Genomic DNA, 14,331 nt, shown 5'->3' on the forward strand with positions numbered 1-14,331 from the left:
CTTTCCCAGATGGATGTGTGAAACAGATCCATCCGGTGTGTCAGGTTAAAAAATGATTTTTTTCAGGTTGAAATAAAGCTGTCCCAGTCCTGATGTTTGGGGCTCCTGTGACCACCAAACCACAAACTAAACCAAGACGCTAAAATGCTGACATTTCACCTGGTGCTAATGTTGTACAATGTTCGGTGCGTTTTTAGCGTGCTAAGGCCCCTGAATGAGTCATTTATTCATCATAAGGATAATAAAGACAAAGACTTGTTCCTGGTCTGGCTCCTGGGTTCAGGCTCTGATTGGTCCAGCATGATATCAGGATAGAAGAAGGTTTAGAACGGTGAAGTGTGAGGCCAGCCGAGGGGAAAAAATGATGCTGTAGGGACAGAATTATCTCAGTGCAGGACCAGGTGTCTGTGGCTGATTGGCCCTGATTGGCCCTGATTGGCTCAGGTGTGGTGAGCTTAAATAAACTCTTGTGTGCAGCGGTATTCTCTGCTTGATCATTACTCACCTACAGCTTCTCTCTGGTTTTTCTTCTGGGGTCTGTGAGTGTTAAAGTCTGGCCCAGTCCTCATATTCTGTAACCTGACATGCTGGATGGGTTAGTTTCACACGTCCGTCTGGTAAACCTCTCATAGACGGCGTTTGGAAAGGGCAGAGCCTTTGAAATAAAACTCAGAGTGTGATTGGATGAACGTTCTGTCTGTCACATCTTTACAGGCCAATCAGAGCAACAAAACACGTGACATAGTCGCTACCGAGGAGTAAACTCCATAGAGAACTGCATAACGGTAACCATGGCAACTGTAGACATGTCAGTACACAACTTTTGTGGTTTTTGACTCCGCCGTGCCTGAAAGTACTGCCCCTCGTCGCTGATTGGTCCTGTCACTTTCTAAGCTTTGAAGGTGGATTCACCAGTGAGAAACACAGAAATGGGCGTTTCTATCTGCTTTGCGAGGTTAACTATTCAGAGGTGGCGACCCTGGGGTCAAAGAGCAGAGCATTCAGAGGTAATCTAAGCTACAAGTTCTAAAATAGACACTGGAAGAAACTTTAAACTTTTGCCTGAGAAATCACTGACTCACTGAAACCGACACTGAACTGAACAACTGAGAATCCAGGGATCAGCGCTTTTATTGATCTGCCTCGGCCGGCAAAGAGGCTAAAGAACGCCGCCAGGTCGCCAGCTGGAGGCACACAGCGACGACACTTCAGAGACGGACTTTTCCGACCCAGACTCTGAGGAATGGCTGCCGAGTGAGCGGAGTGAATCTTGTTCTCCGTCCCAGAGCGATGGAGGTAAGTTAACGTCAGGAACCCACTGATTATTCAGACAGATTAATCAATGAATCCATCACTGATGATCCTGTGATTTCAGAAGCAGACTGGAGAGAAGAGCAGCCCCACGCAGCTCTACAGCACCGTCTGTTGGCAGCAAAAGAGCTAAGAACAAAACAATTCTATATTAGAGATTATATATTATATATAGAACAAATTTAATAGCTATTATATTACTTCTATAATTTACAGGCAGTGCCAGGGGACACGCAAGCAGGAGAGGACGTGGGCGTATCGGGGGGTCCCGTGGAGGCCGTCCAGTTCCAGAGTGTGAATGACAGTGGCTGGTAGTATTGTTATTTATTCTACAATAAAATCACATTTGTAAAACAATTTTCAGGTGTCTTTTATGTCATTGAAGGCTAAATTATAACATTCAAATCACTGTTCTGCTTGACAGACTCTCTTTCACAAAAATGCATTTTTCTCAGTTTTCTAGAAAATAGTGTTTTTTGGTGAAACCAGCCTCTATTCAACCTCAGATAAATCAAGAACAGAACAAGCCACAAACAAGCGGTTTGTCCACCATGAAATAGAGAGATTCTTCTTTCATTTGAGCTTTTTGGTGTTTTCAGAGTCATAGTACAAAATATTCTGTGGGTCTTGAAAAATGACTCAAAATGGCCAAAAATGCTGGCACAAGCCACTTTCCTTTTTATAAGAGGGCTGGCACTCAATGGGTTAATAAACTGGTAAAAAAGGCACAGAAGAACCCGGTGTCCTCTCTGTCTCCAGGGTCTGCATCCACTAACAGTTATATTCAGATTAACCTTTAAAAATGGACCATGAAGACGACGTGACAGAGAAAACTGAAGGCTTTTTAAAGGTTTAGTACTTTACAGAAATCCCCAGACTGGGAACAGAGTCTAGCACTGGAATAAATCCACTGACAGGTGATTTACTGGCCTCCTGTTATATCCTGCTTCTCTGTGATTGCTTCCTGAGGGCCTCACATGTTTTCCCAATTTCCTTGAATGTTTTTGAGGTCTCAGGAAACGCCATCAAATGACTCTAAAAGAAGCCCAGAGTCATCCCCAGGATACGGGTTCACAGATTATTAGAGGATTGAGAGGAAATGGGTTTGAAGAGCGCCTCCATCATTAAAACAGGAGACGACCCGTCTGAGGATGCTGGGAGGAAAGAGAAGATTTAGAAAATAGCAGAGGCCGTGATTACTTCACTTTGAGTTTATGGAGCCTCTTTGATCTGAAAGTGGAGCATTGTGTTTTGACATATGATAAAGGCAGTTTATCCCATAATGCATTTCTTTACTGGGAACCAGCAGACTGGGAACGGTGGGGAGATGTTCCTCACTGAGACATGAAGACAGATTTATCTGGAGCAGCAACAACTAAAAATCAAATGAAAACTATGATCAACAGTTTGGTGCATTTGATATCACGTGCATAACCCAAATTCCAAAAAAGCTGGGACGCTGTGGAAAATGAGCCTTAAACAGAAAAACCCAGATTTATTCACAGCTGAACAGGAACAACACATCAGATGTTAAACTGAGACATTTTACCAGCTCATTCAAATTATTACAATAAATTTGATGGCAGCAACACATCTCAAAAAAGTAGGGACAGGGCAACAAAAGGCTGGAAAAGTAAGTGGTACTAATGATAAGCAGATGGAAGACCATTTTCACACTAATGAGGTTAATTATCAACAGATCAGGGACATGGCTGGGTGTAAGAGGAGCCTTTAAGAGAGGCAGAGTCTCTCAGATGTAAAGATGGGCAAACAATAATCGACCAAAAACTGAGTCTAACTGTGGAACAGTTTCAGAAAAATATATTAAAAATGCAACAACAATGAATCTCCTCCATCTACAGTCCAGAATATCATTACAGAGTCAGAGAATCTGGAGAAATCTCTGAGAGTGAGGGACACTGCAGAAACACCGCCGTCTTCTCTGGACCAAAGCTCGTTTAACATGGACTGAGGAAAGATGGACAACTGTTCTGTGGTCAGAGGAAACATGGAAAACTGTTCTGTGGTCAGAGGAAACATGGAAAACTGTTCTGTGGTCAGAGGAGACATGGAAAACTGTTCTGTGGTCAGAGGAAACATGGAAAACTGTTCTGTGGTCAGAGGAGACATGGAAAACTGTTCTGTGGTCAGAGGAGACATGGAAAACTGTTCTGTGGTCAGAGGAGACATGGAAAACTGTTCTGTGGTCAGAGGAAACATGGAAAACTGTTCTGTGGTCAGAGGAGACATGGAAAACTGTTCTGTGGTCAGAGGAAACATGGAAAACTGTTCTGTGGTCAGAGGAAAGATGGAAAACTGTTCTGTGGTCAGAGAAAACATGGAAAACATGAGCCACAGCCAAGAGCCACAATCTAAGTGATGAAAATGGCTCCAATGGGTTAATAATGGCAAAAAAATAGCCCAAAAAAAGGCAAAATGGAAATCAATAGTGGTAAAAAAGAATGAAAAAGTGTCTGAGGCTTTAAATTGGCAAAATACTGCTAACTGAGAAAGAAAAAATAGGCCCATATAAAGGGCATATCAGATAATGAAATGTGGTTAAAATGGGAAAAATTGGGCGTTAATAGTGGCAATAATGGGTCAACAGAGACAACATCAGGCTTATGTGGTGAGATTTGGTTTAGAAGAGGCAAAAACAGGCAGAAAAGGGGTGGAAAGGGTTAAAAATGGCATAAATGTGTTTAAATCTGTGGGAAAAAAAACAATGAAAACTGGTTAAAATTTGGAAAAACTGGTGTAAACTGGAAACAGTGGAATTCAAAAATATTCACAGTTTTTTTAGAGAATCTGGAGACCTGCTCTTAGTGCCTCAGGACCCCAAGGGGGTCCCGACCCCAAGGTTGAGAACCACTGCTGTACAGCGCTGTGTGAAGTTCATGTAGACCAAACAGGACTGGGATGCTGCAGATAAAAACCTGTAATTATTTTCTGGTGTTTCTGAGCCATAATGGTCTGAAGAGTGGAGCTCAGACAGGACGGAGCCGGCTGCTCCTCCCTGAGAATAAACGTGTCTGAGGAACCACTCTGTTCCTCGTTCCTCTGACAGCGCGTCACTGTAACCGTATCAGCTCTAAGTCCAGACCTTTTTTTTCTTGGATCTAGAAAATCAGAGCTCCAACCTGTTGAAATGCCTCCTGAAGCTCTCGCTCAGCAGGTACAGGGCGAAAGGGTTGACGCAGGACGAGGAGAAACTCAGGACTCTGGCCAGCAGGGTGATGACCAGGTGAGCCAGCGACAGGTCCATCTGATGGTAGTGGAAGGAGCGGTACATGTAGAGGACGTGGTTGGGGAACCAGCAGAGGGCGAAGAGGCCGACGAACACCAACACGATCTTCGCCAGACGCTTCCTCGTCTCCATCTGTGGAGAGACAAAGATCCAAGAAACGTTGAGATGTGCTGCCTGGTGGTTGGACAGCTCAGGGGGGTCAGAGTGCAGGGGTAATGAGAATAGCCAGGATGTCTGGTACAGACGTGTAGACCAGGCCTGCAGGCGTCATAATGCGCTAAAGATAATTCAGCTACATACATTTAATCAGACCGGAGCTCTGAAACCACTCGGCATCAACAATGAGAGCTTTGTGCTGTACGACCTCTCCATGACCTCTTACATGAACCTCTGCTGCAGAGGGCGACCATGACGTCAGCGTCTGAGTGGCAGAAATACGTAGATAGGGGCAGGAAGTATGAAAGTGCTGACATTACAGTTTAAAATGATCAAAAAGACGTCAATCAGTGCGTGCATAAATATTCCTCCTTCTAACCCGCGATCCTCAGCGCGTGGCTCTGAAATATTCTCCTCCAGAAAACCTTAAATAGAGACGAACTTTGACCTCAGACATCATCATTACCTGTCACATTAATCAGCTTGTTTCCCATGCTTACACAGTTGTTGACTGTTTATCCTGCTTTTTACTATTTGCAATTTCCCCAATTTTTTTTGCCACTTTTCACCCATTTAAGCCGCTGTTGGCATTACATGCCCTTTTCCCCCAAATTTTTGCCACCCGTTTCTCCTTTTTTTGCCCATTCTTCCTCCTTTTGCTGCTTTTTGCCCATTTTAGTCACTTTCCACTCATTCCTTGTCATGTTTTTAATACTTGTTGACCATTTTTGCCACCTGTAAGTCTTTTTTTGTCACTTCTCACCCAAATTTTGCCTCTTCTGCCTTTTTTCTCTACATTTTCCTCACTTTTCATCCAGTTTTGCCATTTTTTGATTATTTTGCCCTCTTTACCTTGTTTTTATTGCCACTTTAACCCTTTTTGCGACTTTGAGGCTCTCGCAAAGGTATTTTTCCATAATTTGGCTCTTTGGTTAAACAGGTCTGAGTAATGCTGTTCTAGTCAGTCTTTAGTAGACTCTCCTCCTTCTGCACTCTCAGTCTCTGAGTCTGTGTGGATAGGTCTCAGTCTCTCTGGGTCTGTGTGGATAGGTCTCAGTCTCTCTGAGTCTGTGTGGATAGGTCTCAGTCTCTCTGAGTCTGTGTGGATAGGTCTCAGTCTCTCTGGGTCTGTGTGGATAGGTCTCAGTCTCTCTGAGTCTGTGTGGATAGGTCTCAGTCTCTCTGGGTCTGTGTGGATAGGTCTCAGTCTCTCTGAGTCTGTGTGGATAGGTCTCAGTCTCTCTGAGTCTGTGTGGATAGGTCTCAGTCTCTGAGTCTGTGTGGATAGGTCTCAGTCTCTGGGTCTGTGTGGATAGGTCTCAGTCTCTCTGAGTCTGTGTGGATAGGTCTCAGTCTCTGGGTCTGTGTGGATAGGTCTCAGTCTCTCTGAGTCTGTGTGGATAGGTCTCAGTCTCTGGGTCTGTGTGGATAGGTCTCAGTCTCTGAGTCTGTGTGGATAGGTCTCAGTCTCTCTGAGTCTGTGTGGATAGGTCTCAGTCTCTGGGTCTGTGTGGATAGGTCTCAGTCTCTCTGAGTCTGTGTGGATAGGTCTCAGTCTCTGGGTCTGTGTGGATAGGTCTCAGTCTCTCTGAGTCTGTGTGGATAGGTCTCAGTCTCTGAGTCTGTGTGGATAGGTCTCAGTCTCTCTGAGTCTGTGTGGATAGGTCTCAGTCCCAGCTCTGGGGGTGACATCATTGTAAAATACACACTCTTTAATACACCTGTACCTGAGTTCACCTGCAGCTTTCAGAGCTCTGAGTGCATCCAGTCGGGTGTAATGGAGCGTCTCGTCAGCTCATGATGATTAATGCAGAGCTGCTGTGTCTCTGAGAGCAAAGACACCTGGGAGTTTTGGGCTGCCAGCCCTGATTAGAAGTCCGTCTGAGCCGGAGCGACGGCCCAGGTGACCGGTGAGCAGGGTATTCTTAGAACACTTTCGATGCTGTTAGGACCAGGACCAGGACCAGGACCAGGACCAGGACCAGGCCTCAGCGTTAAAGAGAAACTTTTAAAGTAAACACAGCAGTGATTTATCGACTGTCTGTCCTCTGATTTCCCCTCGTCGCTCTGCTATCCTTCAAAATAAAAGCATCAACACTGACACTGACATTACCTCCCAACACTTCCTTTAATAACTCACTGAACCTTCATCATCATCTTCATCAGTCCTCTGACACTTTACAATGTCAGCTTTAACAGGCTGTGATAGAAATGACTCAGAGTGATGAAGTTTCCAGAGAGAGCTGCTCTCAGAGGACTTTCCTTCACTTTCTAACTCTCCAGCAGAGATAAATCCTGGACGAGCTGAGGCTTCCTGAGGACAGAGAGGCTCCTGGTTTGGTTCTGGATCTTAACGTGGTCTGGCGCCTGTAGAAACACATTTACTCACATGATTGGATGTGTTTGTGTTTCAGGCAGATTGTAAACAAATGAGCCTCATTTATGATCATAATGAGAGACTCACCCAGGTGTCAGAGCTTCAGAAACATTTATTCTTCTAATGCCTTCAGTTTCATCCCTGCTGGATTCCACAGTCAGCTGTCAGTGATGTTATCAGAAAGTGGAAGAGTTTAGGAACAACAGAAACTCAGCCATGAAGGAGAAGACCAGGTAAAATCACAGAGCGGGGTCAACGACCGCTAAGGAGCATGGTGCCTAAAAGTGGGCAACCCGAAGAGTTCTGAACTTTTAATGTGAACTCCAAACCTCCAGCAGGAGCTTCGTGACTGGGTTTCCATGGTAACAGCTGCATGCAAGCCTCACATCACCAAGTCCAGAGCCAAGCGCCGGATGGAGTAAAACAAACCGACACTGGACTGTGGAGTCTGAGTTTGGCCAATGCTGACATGACTGTGGCCCAGAGACCAGAGAAGGACTAGAAAGACCACAGTCCTGACCTCAACCCCATCCAGCACCTTTGGGATGGACTGGAACAGAGATTGTGGTCCAGGTCTTCTGGTCCAACATCAGAGCCTGACCTCAGAAACGCTCTCCAGCAGGGTTAGTCAAGCAAAGAGCCAAACTGTTGGAAAATACCTTTACAAGAGCCACAATCTAAGTGATGAAAAGAGGCAAAATTAAAGTCACAGATGCACTAAGAATAAGTTAACGGTAGCAAGAGACGGCCAAGAACAGGTGAAAATGGACAAAATAGGCATAAAATGTTAAAAATGGGGTGAGAAGTGACAGAAAAGAGGAACAGGCTGCAAAAATTGTCAAGAAGTAGCAAAAACAACAAAAGGCAGCAAAGAGGTGGGAAAATGGGAATAAAATGGGCAAAAAGTGGCAAGAAGAAAGATTTACAAAAAGCTGGATGAAAGCAGTAAAAATGGAATAAAAGTGGGAAAATTGATTAAAAGTGGTGAAAAAATGGAAAAAAAGGGCAAAGACTTCAAATAAGAGCAATGGAAACATAAAAAAAGGTAGACATTAAATCCTACGGTACAGGTGTGGGGAACTAACGGATTCATGTGAATCACAGTTGATGCTTTCTGAGGTTTTCTAGGGGAATAAAATTTCAAATTAAGACGGTTCTGTTCATAACTTTCATGGACAGAATTTCTAGGCGCAGCCAGGGTGTTGAGGGCGTCCGGTTTGGGCGCCTCAGGATCAGGTCTCTGCTTTTTGATGATGTGGTTCTGTTGGCTTAGTCAGACCGGGACCTCCAGCTTTCACTGGAACGGTTCGCAACCGAGTGTGAAGCGGCTGGGATGAGAATCAGCACCTCCAAATCTGAGACCATGGTCCTCAGTCGGAAAAGGGTAGAATGCCCTCTCCAGGTTGGGAATGAGATCCTGCCCTAAGTGAAGGAGTTCAAGTACCTCGGGGTCTTGTTCACGAGTGAGGGAAGAATGGAGCGGGAGGTCGACAGGCGGATCGGTGCGGCGTCAGCAGTGATGTGGTCTCTGCATCAGTCTGTCATGGTGAAGAAAGAGCGGAGTCAAAAGGCGAAGCTCTCGATTTAGCGGTCGATCTATGTTCCCACCCTCACCTATGGTCATGAGCGGTGGGTAGTGCCTGAAAGAACGAGATCGCGGATACAGGCAGTTATAATGAGCTTCCTCCTCAGGGTGTCTGGGCTCTCCCTCAGAGATAGGGTGAGAAGCTCGGCCATCTGGGAGAGACTCGGAGTAGAGCCGCTGCTCCTCCGCGTTGAGAGGAGCCAGATGAGGTGGCTCGGGCATCTGGACCAGATGCCTCCTGGATGCCTCCCTGGTGAGGTGTTCCGGGCAGGTCCCACTGGGAGGAGGCCCTGGGGAAGACCCAGGACACGCTGGAGAGACTATGTCGCTCAGCTGCCCTGGGAATGCCTCTGGATCCCCCGGGAAGAGCTGGACAAAGTGGCCGGAGAGAGGGAAGTCTGGGCTTCCCTGCTTAGGCTGCTGCCCCCGTGACCTGATCTCGGATAAGCGGAAGAAGACGGATGGTGAAAGAGCCACAGATTATAACAAAAGGGCCATGTGTTGAGGATCACTAGTCTACAGAATGAACGGACACACATTCCCTCAGAAACACTCCAGGTTGTTGTTAAAGCCTTCAGAGAAGAGAGGAGGCTGTTAGAGCAAAAAACTGCAGATTAAAGATCTCATTACAGTCCCCGCTGGTGTAATGGTCAGGCGGCTAAATACTTTTGTCCATATAGTGTATCTCCTATGCCAGAGCACACATGAATCTGGCCTGAGAGCTCCTCTTCCTCATTCAGGACGGTCTCCAGCAGCTCTCGGTCGCTCTGACGTTTGAGTTTGTCCTCTGAGAAAAACACAGAGTGGGACATCTGTCAGTGAAGAACATCTCTGTGAATGGAAGCACAGCTTTGACCTTCCTGCTCCTCTGTTTCACAGACTGTTGCTCCATACTGATTCACCAGTTCATCTGCATTTATTAGGTTTTCTCTGTTTAGCTCTGACACATGTAGCATTCATTCTAGTCAATCTGTTTCACATATTTATGAGCCTAAAGCTCATTTATTCCAAACTAACTGTCTCCTGAGGGATCACTAAGTGGTTCTGACTGATCTGGATTAGAATAGTCAGTACGAAACTGCAGTTTCTCTGTGGATCAGTCTGAGTGTTCCTGATTTTACCTACAGAGGTGTGGTTTTACTACCTCTGCCAGCCCGCCGCCCTTTAAAACATTTCACAGAGCTAAGTGACAGCTCACTTTAAAAATCCCAAATGTGATGAATTGCTCTCATAATTACATGTTTTAATTTGCATTCTATGTTGTGTTCATTGTTACTGTTATTTTTTTTAATCAAGAGATTTTACCAACTATTATGAAAGTCTTAAACACTAGATGGAGCAAAGGATTTATTGATTCACATGTTTGATTCAGACAAAGAAATTAGCTGCACTCATGTTAGTGGAAGGTAAATAATGATAATAATAATAATAATAATAATAATGATAATAATAATAATAATGATAATAAAACCTAATAATAATAATAATAATAATAATACATAATGATGATGATAATAATAATAATAATAATGATAATAATAATGATAATAATAATAATAATAATAATAATAATAATAATAACAATAATAATAACAATAATAATAATAATAATAATAATAATAATAATAAAACATAATTATGATGATAATAATAATGATAATAAAACCTAATAATACATAATGATAATAATAATAATAATAATAATTATTATTATTATTATAATTATTATTATTATTATTATCATTAATAGGTAAGGGACATCTAGAATGATGAAGCTGGATTTTTATGTTTGTCATCGATGATCTGAACCAATACTGAACCGTGTCTCTGTGAACCGTTACTCCCCTGGTTGAAAGTCCAGTCCACTGGATCACAAAGCCCTTAAACTGGTCCTCGAGTTCTCTGATTAAGGCTCAACGCTGATCTTGTTTATCACTGAAACATGATTACTGACCGAATGTGCTCTGCAGGATCTTGTTTATTACTGAAACATGATTACTGACTGAATGTGCTGCTGATCTTGTTTATTTCTGAAACATGATTACTGACTGAATGTGCTGCTGATCTTGTTTATTACTGAAACATGATTACTGACTGAATGTGCTGCTGATCTTGTTTATTACTGAAACATGATTACTGACTGAATGTGCTGCTGATCTTGTTTATTACTGAAACATGATTACTGACTGAATGTGCTGCTGATTTTGTTTATTACTGAAACATGATTACTGACTGAATGTGCTGCTGATCTTGTTTATCACTGAAACATGATTACTGACCGAATGTGCTCTGCAGGATCTTGTTTATCACTGAAACATGATTACTGACCGAATGTGCTCTGCAGGATCTTGTTTATTACTGAAACATGATTACTGACTGAATGTGCTGCTGATCTTGTTTATCACTGAAACATGATTACTGACCGAATGTGCTCTGCAGGATCTTGTTTATCACTGAAACATGATTACTGACCGAATGTGCTCTGCAGGATCTTGTTTATTACTGAAACATGATTACTGACTGAATGTGCTGCTGATCTTGTTTATTACTGAAACATGATTACTGACTGAATGTGCTGCTGATCTTGTTTATTACTGAAACATGATTACTGACTGAATGTGCTGCTGATCTTGTTTATTACTGAAACATGATTACTGACTGAATGTGCTGCTGATCTTGTTTATTTCTGAAACATGATTACTGACTGAATGTGCTGCTGATCTTGTTTATCACTGAAACATGATTACTGACCGAATGTGCTCTGCAGGATCTTGTTTATCACTGAAACATGATTACTGACCGAATGTGCTCTGCAGGATCTTGTTTATTACTGAAACATGATTACTGACTGAATGTGCTGCTGATCTTGTTTATTACTGAAACATGATTACTGACCGAATGTGCTCTGCAGGATCTTGTTTATCACTGAAACATGATTACTGACCGAATGTGCTCTGCAGGATCTTGTTTATTACTGAAACATGATTACTGACTGAATGTGCTGCTGATCTTGTTTATTTCTGAAACATGATTACTGACTGAATGTGCTGCTGATCTTGTTTATCACTGAAACATGATTACTGACCGAATGTGCTCTGCAGGATCTTGTTTATTACTGAAACATGATTACTGACTGAATGTGCTGCTGATCTTGTTTATTACTGAAACATGATTACTGACTGAATGTGCTGCTGATCTTGTTTATTACTGAAACATGATTACTGACTGAATGTGCTCTGCAGGATCTTGTTTACAGCCTTAAATCTTGTCCAGACTGGGAGTGTGTTTTGCTTGTGTCAGCGCCGGCCTTTGAACAGGGCGCTAGTTTTCGTGTCAGCTGCATCTCCCTGCTCTCTCCCTGTCCTTCTCCACAAGGTTTACCTGAATAATCCCTCATAAGCGACTTGATTCAGTGTATAGAGGAAGTGTGTCTGGATTTATTTAAAATAAAAGCATTCTGTACAAATGCTAAACCAGGCTTTTACTGTGAAAAGCATAAACCAGAAAAGCACTTAGTGTGTTTATCTTTGCTGTGACATATTCTACCAGTGTGGAGAGAGAAAGCTTTACTAATAGCAGATCTTTAGAGAACAGCTTTATAAAACAGGCACATTTAAGCCTGTGGCCTTCCTCAGGGTTATGAAGAAACACATTAAACATATTCTATGTGCATATGTGCTACAACAATGTGAATATGGCTCTCCATTTATCATTGTCCTGTCCAATATGGTCCATAGCTGTATGAGGAAAAAATGCCTGAGCCGTGCGTATCAGGTGCAAGAGATGCAGTGCATGTGCAGGCAGTCTGAAAGCCCCGACTTGTTAACATGCAATCAAACTGAAAATCAAGGCGTGTCACACTCCCAGTCTGAAACGGGCTTAAATCTGGCCTCCTGCTTCCTCCAGTTGATGCAGTAAAGACGAGCTGTGTGTTAAAAATGCAGCAGCGTCCATGGTCTCAGTCGTGGCTATCTTCCAGCTGTCATCGTCTCTGCGCCACGTTCTCTGCTACACCTGCAGCCAAGCCGCACTCACAAAGTGGCGGCAGCGGCTTGTGCTATCATTTTGTCGAATCCAGCGCCTGTCACTCACTTGTCACTTCCAATAATTCAATCCAGAGTGCTGCTGCTGGTGTCTGTGAGACGGCACAGTTTAGGACAGAAGGCACTTCTGCAGGCAGAGAGCTGTGAATGTGGAGGTGAACGGAGTCATCAGCTGTAATTATTTAGACTTTGTGGAGCGCTGGGAGGCTCTGCATATGAAAACCTGCAGCATTGATCGCATTTCCAGCCTTCTGTGTGCTTTTTAAATATTAACTCCATTATGGCTTGGTTTTCTGGACCTCCCGTGGAGTAGACGGAGTTTCACTGTTAGTTTTTGATTCTGTGTGCCAGGAAAAGTTTGAAAGTGGTTCTGAAGTCCGGTCAGCTCCATCTGCCAAGTGGATGCCTCTAATAGCCTCGGTCTGATTGCTCTGACGCCACATCCCTCTGAGGATTATCGTTGATGCATTTTTTACTGTCAGGCACCGGTGCATAAAATGATGTTGTTGTTTTTGAGCTGTCAGTCGGCCATTTCTTTAAAAACAGTCAGTTCTGCTCAATGAAAGTCACGAATGACAAATAGACGGACAGGAAGTTCTTCTTTGTGACCTTGAGGAAAAGGTAGAGAAAAAATTCTGCTTCTAAGTTTTAGAAAGTCGAGGGTTGTCGGTTTGGAATTTAAACATTTTTGATGATTTCATCTTTTACATGCTTTCCTTACCAAGGACAGGATGGGCTGAGGAGTAAATATATGGAGCTATTATTGTTGCAAAGGTATTCGCAAATGCATACAAAGATTTGTGAATAGTTGTGCAACAATAATAGCTCCATATGAACTCCCTCTTTTTTCTTTCTCTAAGGTTCCTGAAAGATTATTTTATGTTTGCTGTACCTCTCTAAAAACGACATACTCCAGACACAGTAGCCTTTCATTGATTTGATAAATCAGTCATGGTCATTATAATGTGGCTTTCTGACAAAAAAACACTCTTTAATGTCAAAGTGAAAACATATTTCTATAAAGACGTCAATGAGATAAAATTCTGTTATTTAAAATAAGTGCAATAATATTCACTCCATTCTAGTCAGTATGTGTAGAGTCAGCTTTGGCTGCAATCACAGCCCTCCAGGACTTTCCTGCATTCATTTTCCCCTCTACCTTTACAAGCCTTCCAGGGCCAGCTGCTGAGAAGCATCCCCACAGCATGATGCTGCTGAGAAGCATCCCCACGGCATGATGCTGCTGAGAAGCATCCCCACAGCATGATGCTGCTGAGAAGCATCCCCACGGCATGATGCTGCTGAGAAGCATCCCCACGGCATGATGCTGCTGAGAAGCATCCCCACGGCATGATGCTGCTGAGAAGCATCCCCACAGCACGATGCTGCTGAGAAGCATCCCCACAGCACGATGCTGCCACCAGTGTGATGAACAGCCTGCACTTGGACTTCTATTCACTTTGCCTGTTGCCAAAGTTGTCAGCCTAGTGTTTAATTTTCCCGCTCTTTTTCTGAACACCTGGTCCAGTTGAGAGCTGCAGGCGCCCGCAGAAGCATGGCGGCTGCTTCCGTATCAAACTTTCATTCTCGCTCCCCTGAGCATGCCAGTGTC

At 43.6% G+C, this 14,331-nt stretch overlaps 1 protein-coding gene across 1 annotated transcript in view; it reads right to left on the reverse strand.

The window, feature by feature from the left end:
- Positions 1-14,331, reverse strand: part of nmbr (neuromedin B receptor) — a 47,142-nt gene that overhangs the window by 1,128 nt on the left and 31,683 nt on the right. The window contains exon 4 of the mRNA XM_041805986.1: positions 4,452-4,690. Coding sequence (XP_041661920.1) covers positions 4,452-4,690 — 239 coding nt within the window. The remainder of the gene's footprint in view (positions 1-4,451; positions 4,691-14,331) is intronic.

Source organism: Cheilinus undulatus, linkage group 14 (genome assembly GCF_018320785.1).
Source record: "Cheilinus undulatus linkage group 14, ASM1832078v1, whole genome shotgun sequence".
Taxonomy (NCBI): domain Eukaryota; kingdom Metazoa; phylum Chordata; class Actinopteri; order Labriformes; family Labridae; genus Cheilinus; species Cheilinus undulatus.